Genomic DNA, 7,338 nt, shown 5'->3' on the forward strand with positions numbered 1-7,338 from the left:
TTGCTTGCTATTTTCTATGTGACCCACATCTCCTACTTCAGTTTTGCCTGCACAGTACTTTTAAGATGCAAGCAACTGCCGTAAAAATTTCAAACCTTGGCTGTCAACCACATTTTTTCTAAGCTCTACTCAACCACATATTCTCAGATATCTGAGCATCCCAACAGCCAATGGTGGTGGCAGGCCAGGGAGACTGCCTCCGAAGGACTTCAAATGATTTAATCCACCAAGGGCAAAACACGTACTCAGAAAACCTGGAACATTCTGTCCTGGACGAATGTAAATGCAGACAAAGATTATCTTAAACTTAAATGTTGAAAATTGGCCTGCACATTTACCATTCTTTCCAGAAACACCCCTGTGCTTTACTTACTGCAACTCCCACCCCGAATTCGGCTATGAAAATTTTTAGGTTCATTGTGTTGCTAATCATCTATTTGGGTTTTTTTTCCCCTTTAGAGAGATGATATTTGATAAACAACTTAATAATACTACACTTAAAAGACTCTAAAACTCTAGCCACTTGTGGGAAAGCAATTGTAAACCACCTTAGAGTTGACATGTGCTGCACATGCTTGGACCCTGAGTATGTATTGAATAATAATGGAACATATGTGCAGTGAGTGGAGAAAAAAAACAAACACAAAATTCTAGTCTAACGGTCATAAGCAGACAGAAAGATTATAAAGTACATGACAAGACAAAAGGAATTTTGTTAAGGCTGTAGATTATCTTCCAACCTGTGAAAATAACTTGCTAACATATTTTAACTTGTAAATTAAGACTTTGGGGAAATAAAGTGAACGTTCTTACCTCTCTGAGATGTATGTTTTCCTTCTCCTTCTGGTCTAAAATCACTTCCAAGTGGCTGACCTGAGACTCCGCCTCTGCCATCCGCCGCGTCCGTTCATTGTCATCCTCCAGGCTTTTGGACGGCAAGCCTTTACTTTGCAACATCTCAAGAAGCTTTTTAATCGACTCGTCTCGGGCATTGAGGGTCTGTTTCTGTGTTTCGATTCTCAGCTCCATTTCCTCCAATGTCTTCCTCAAGAGGAACAGCTCCTTAGCCTGTCTGTCGTGCTCGGCTTGGAGCCGCCTGAAGTTCTCCTCGGTCAGCTCGATGGTGAAGTGCTCTGCTCCTCGGTTGCCGCTCTCTTGCTGCAGGAGGTGGTTGAGGTCTCTCTGGGTTCGCAGCTCATCCTGAAGGGCCTGGATTGTCAACTGCAGGTGCTGCAATGAGAAAGACGGAGCAGGAGAGGAGAAAGAAGGGGAAAAGTCAATGGAAATGCCAAGTGCTGCTTGCTGCCACCACACCATGAAGATGGAATGTTAATCATGAAGTCCAGGGGCCAGCCATGAAGTCCTCCACGGTGACTTCAGAAGCATGGGACAGCACATGGAGAGGGGGAAATTAATTCAGTGATGCTTTCTGAATGTCTTAGGAGAAGAGAAATGTACACATACACAGAAACAGTATATTAGTATCAATCACAAGGGAAATTATACATCTACAGAGTTTTAATTTAGGAAGTGGAAAGGGTTAGAGGGAAACTTTCACAAACACACCTTCTTTATGCCCACAACACTCCAGACTCAGTATTCCTTGTTTCCTAAGGTGTTCCTTACAGTACTGTCCATTATTTTCCATAATCAAGGCTTGTTGATTTAAAAATGAAAATAATCGCATCCACTACAAGTAGACACAAACAAGGACTTTATTTTTTTACAAATAAAGCTGTGAACAGGTTTAGTAAACAGGATTACTGCATCTGCAAGCAAAAGGGAATAAGTACAGGCACAGACAAACACACGCAAACACACACAGAGGTGAGGCTATGCAGAACAAAACAAACAAGCTGCAAAGAGTGGACAAACCTTGGTTCTTCTGGCATCCAGTAACTGAACAGCATGGGAAATGAAAAAAAAATGAAGCAAAAAATCAACACAAAGAAAAGTCCAGTGCAAGGAGCAAAGGATATTTAACAGAAAGAACTTAATCGACATAAAGTACCTTCACAGAAGAAGGAACAAAAGAAAAAAAATTCTAATTACAGCAAAGACCCAAAAGCTACACAGAATCTATAGCATTGATGTTTGATAGACGTGAAAAAAAGAAAAGAAAAGAAAAACCAAATGTGACGTTTATTCCACCTTTAGTTTTCCTAAATCTCACTGACAAAGGAACCCAAAGTCTTGGATGCATTACCAGAGAGGAAAGCACCCACATCTTAGTTCAGGACCATTTTTACCAAAATCAGAGTGAAAGAACCAGAGAAACAAATAATTATCAGTTATGAGAAAAGAAACCCCTGCATGAAGACAGTTGGTAAATTCAGCAACACTTTCCCCACGGGGTAAACCCCCAGGCTGATCAGAGAAGGCAGCCTGAAGGCATTTTTGTCCTCGGGACGAATCAGGAGGCTTCCCAAACAGCAGTTTGTCATTCACCAAACATAATCCTGCCTGTGGATCAAACACAAGGCTAAGCACAGAAATCAAGAGGGACATAAAACATAGCTCCTGCCCACAGGGAACTTACAGTATCGTAGGGCATGGATAACACTATGTGCAAGACATATAATTTTGGAGCAGTCGACATTTTGAAATCTTTCTGAGTTCCTATAGCCAACACCCAGAGGTGTTGAGATCTTTTCCGAGTGTGACCTACACTCAGACACTAGCACTGGGTAAGGCACCATCTTGATTATGTTCTTCATGGATATCCACCTCATCTTCTCATTTAGGAATGTCCTTGAGAAATTCCTAGAGCATAGGGAACAAGTACTCTCTTTCCCATCTGTGTGCCACAGTGCCTCACAGGGTACTGAATGCAGAGTAAGCAATTGGTATGTATTTAATGATGGCGATTATAAATTTTTTAAATCAAAGCTCTCCTACAATGTGTAAAATTCAATGGTTTTTAGTATATTCACAAAGTTGTACAGCCATCAACACAATAAATTTTTGAACATCAGCTCAATAAGAAACCTTATACCCTTTAGCAGTCACTCCCCATGCCCCTCCCTATCCCCAGGCCACTAATTTACTTTCTCTCTCTATGGATTTGCCTATTCTGGACATTTCATATCAATGGAATCATGCGATAAGTGGTTTCTTTCACTTAGCATATTTTTAAGGTTTATCCATATTATAGTGTGTATCAGTATTTCATTCCTTTCTATGGCTGAATAATATCCCATTGCATGAATATACCACATTTTATTTATCCATTCATCAGTTGATTCATACACAAATATTTGTAACAGCATTATTCCTATTAGTCAAAAAGTAGAGACAACCCATTTGTCAATCAACTGATGAATGGGTAAATAAAATGTGGTATATCGATGCAATGGAATGTTATTCGGCTGTAAAAAGGAATGAAGGACTGACAGAACTTGTAACGTGGATAAACCCTGAAAACATTATGCCAGCTGAAAGAAGTCAGTCAGAAAAGACCACATATTGTATGACTCCATCGATAGGATGTCCAGAATAGGCAAATGCATAGACAGAAAATAAACTGATAATGCCAGCAGGGGAAGTGACTCTAAATGGTATGGGATTTCTTTTTGGGGTGATAAAAACATTCTCAAATTAGATAGGGGTATAAGTTGCACAACTTTGTGAATATACTAAAAACAAATGAATTTTACACTTTAAATGGGTGAACTGTATGTTATATAAATTATATCTCAATAACACTGTCACAAAAACCATGAGATGGGACTATAAGGTAATACAACCTTCCTCCACCAGCTCCCCATCCCTAAACCAGATCAACACAAAGTCCACAGGAGCATCCACAGCCCTCAGCCCAGAGCCACAGCTGCTGCCCAGGGAGCGTGATCTGGCAACTGTCTTTGAGTCATTTAAATATTCTTGATGACGGCAAATCTTTTGTCCTTTGGAGGTGGCTTAGATTTCTGAGACGATTCAAGTTTATCTGTAGACAAACATGATGAATTGGGAGGATCAGAATGGAAATTATCTTTTCTGAGAGTGACCAAAAATCAGATTGGTTTTCTTATGTGGTTCATAAACTGGCCGGAAAGGAATTCCAAAGGACAATTGCCAAAATGCTTTGAGCACAGAGAGCCACACTGGAAGGAACTCTGCAAGGGAGCTGCCCCTCTGGACGGGTAAACCACCTATTGCCCTGATCCTCTGTTTCCACGTCTTCCAAATGGGATGATCACAGTGCCTACCTCGCAGGGTGCCTGTGAGGGACGACCGAGAGACTGCAGCGAGCACCAGGTGTGAAAGTGAAGGAAGGGAGGAAGTTAGAAGTTCGGGAAGGAGGAGATGGGTAAGAGAGGGAGGAAGTTGGCAGAAATAAAGGAAGATAGGAAGAAAAATAGGAAAGAAGAAAAGCAAGGAGAAAGGAACGGAGGGAAAATTGCTCCATTTATCCATTCAATATATAATTCATCTGGTATGTCCCTCACACTCATGAAATACCAAATATATAAGAAATAAGTCATGCTCACAGTAGTCCATGCAGACAAGTAAACCAACAGCAGCAATACTGTGTCATGAGAGTTATGACAGAAGTCATAGCCAGTGGCTGGAAACTCAGAGAAGATGGAGCCCAGGCTAGGGGCATGTAAGGAAACATCCCAAACCAAGGGGCTACCACTAAGTTGTGTCTCAGAGGAAGGGCAAGTGAGAGTCATCCTGTAAGAATCATGGAAAGGGAAGAGAAAATGTAAAAGCCCAGAGGTAAAGACAGATCAGATCTATTAACACATTAACTGCCATTTGAGTTGTATTTAACTCATGCTAATTTTGAGCCCGGGGCCTCATGAAGCACATGTAATTCACACATCTCTTTCACCCTGGGAGCCACGAGAACTATTTTTTAAGTTTCATATAACTCACACATAGAAAACAAAAAATAACAAATTTTTCATTCAATTAGAAAAAATTGTTTTGTTTTCAAAGTTTTTATTCTATTTTCATAATAAAACACCATGGCTCCAAGGAAAAATTTTTTTCTAGTGTGGTAGTCAATGTGTTAAGGAACAGTAAAAGCAAAATTCTGTACAGCGCTTACCACATACCATGCGTGGTTCTAAGCTCTTTAAATCCTCACAACCATGCTGTGAGGTACCCACTGTTATGACCTCCACTTAAGGCATGAGAAAATAGGGACACAGACTAGTTAAGTAAACTACTCTAGGTCACCCAGCTAGGTAAGTGGCACAGCCAGGTGTCCATCCAAGTGCTCTCACCCCAGTAACCCTGCTCAAACCACTACAACATCTGGCCTTTGAATTAGCACAAATACTTCAGGATGGCAGGAAAAACAAATGGGGAGGGGAGAGGTGGTAAGAGCAGACAGGCAGGCGTTTATAACAGCTATAACTATTCTCAAAATTAAGAATTAGCCATCCTAACCAGGCTGTTTCTTGTTCAGAGGTGGTTATGGTGGATGCTTCCAGATTGCACATTTATTAAGAAGCAGAATCTATTTTTCAGGTAGTCACTTTATCAGTCACTAATGACTTCAGCATAACCAAACACAATCTCATAATCAGCCTAAAATTTAGTGTTCAAAAATTTCTCAAATCCTTATTTATATTTAGTTTTCATTCTTTTTTAATTTTAAGATATTCAAAATTAAGTAGGAATCTTCTTGTTCCCACAAAAGGGATTCTTGAACAAATCACATATACCTTGTAGAGCCTTGATCATCCTTCTGCTTCACATGCAATCTCATTCATGTTCTCTCTCTCTCTCAGACACAAGGAAATTCCCATGAGTGAGAGTCACAGAATATAAAGGGTTTTTGAAATTTCTAATAAATAAGGATTTTTAAAAAAATATAAGATAGGCTTGAAGTATCAACATGGAAAAGTCAGTTTCCAAAATGACTAAGCAAATTTGAAAAATAATAAAAATATACAGTAATGAAAAATATAGTATTTGAAATTGAAACCTAATAGATGGGTTAAGAGAAAAGAGAGAATTAGTGAACAAAGACACACTAGAGATAATCCATCCACAAAGCAAAATGTTGGTTCTTTGAAATGACTAATAAAATAAACCTCTCAGAAATCACTACACACAGAAGATATTTAAAAGATGATATGTAGATGTTGTTAACTTTAGGTCAATAAATTTGAAAATGTCAATAAAGTTGATAAACTACTAGAAAAATACCCAACACAATCTGATGGACAAACTATTAGAAAAATGTCTTACACAATCCAACTCTAGAAGAAATAGGAATACTGAAGAGTTCTGTAGCTATTAAATAAATTGACTCAGGAGTTTAAAACTCTTCCTGCAAAGAAAGCCCACATGATTGCAATTTGCAAAAATACTCTTTCAGAGAAAAGGAAAGAAGAAAAGCTCCCCAAATTCATTCTGTGAGACTTGATCATCTTGACACCAAAGCTAGACATGAACTATATGAGAAAGGTAACTTACGGGCCAAACTTCACACTTAGACAATGAGTATTATTAGCAAATGGAATCCGGAAGTATATAAAAAAGATAATACAACATGATCAAGATGACTTTCTTCTAGGAATTAAAGGGTAGTTCAGCATTAGAAAAACTATTCATGTAAATCACCCCATTATCAGAGTAAAGAAGAAATAAAAGATATAAAATCTTCATGTTTTTTAAAAATCTTAGCAAACTAGAAATAAAAGAAACTTCTTTGACTTATAGAGTGTATCCACTGCAAACTGACAGTAAATATCATTCTTAATGGCAAATGTTAGAAGCATTCCCTCTAAAATGAGGCATGAAATTGTGCCACTTCTAGTTCACATTCTACTGGAGGCCTGAGTCAGAACAGTAAGACGAGAAAATAAGTAGAAGGAATAATAATCAAAAAGAAGAAAAATTCTAACATTATCAGTTAAATTCATGGTTATCTACTTAGAAACCCTATAAGAATCTATAAATTATTATAAATAAGAAAGTTATTAACAGGGCACAAAAAACATAGCCAAAAAAAGAAGAGTAGTAAATTTGACAATGTCAAAATTATGAATTTCTTTTCAACAAAAGATAATATAAAGAGTGTGAAAAAAGAAGCCACAAATGAGAGATGATGTTTGCAATATATTAAAAGACAAAGGATTATTATCCAGAATATATGTAGAATTCCTATAAATCAATAAGAAAGAGACCAACAGTTAATAGAAAAATGCACAAATGAAATGAGCAGTCATTTCACAGAAGAGGAAATATGACCAGCCAACAAGCATATAAAAGATGTTCAACCTTATCGTAGAATGTTTTGTGCTCTTTTGGGTAGATGCCTAATAGTGCTATTGCTGGATCGAATGGTATTTCTATTTTTAGCTCTCTGAGGTATCT

At 38.1% G+C, this 7,338-nt stretch overlaps 1 protein-coding gene across 2 annotated transcripts in view; it reads right to left on the minus strand.

Annotated features, from left to right (window-relative positions):
• Positions 1–7,338, minus strand: part of ERC2 (ELKS/RAB6-interacting/CAST family member 2) — an 894,383-nt gene that overhangs the window by 723,123 nt on the left and 163,922 nt on the right. For both annotated transcript variants that reach the window (XM_012646861.1, XM_012646788.1), the window contains exon 3: positions 814–1,230. In XM_012646861.1, coding sequence (XP_012502315.1) covers positions 814–1,230 — 417 coding nt within the window. The remainder of the gene's footprint in view (positions 1–813; positions 1,231–7,338) is intronic.

This window comes from Propithecus coquereli, unplaced genomic scaffold, assembly GCF_000956105.1.
Source record: "Propithecus coquereli isolate 6110/MARCELLA unplaced genomic scaffold, Pcoq_1.0 Scaffold1, whole genome shotgun sequence".
Lineage (NCBI taxonomy): Eukaryota > Metazoa > Chordata > Mammalia > Primates > Indriidae > Propithecus > Propithecus coquereli.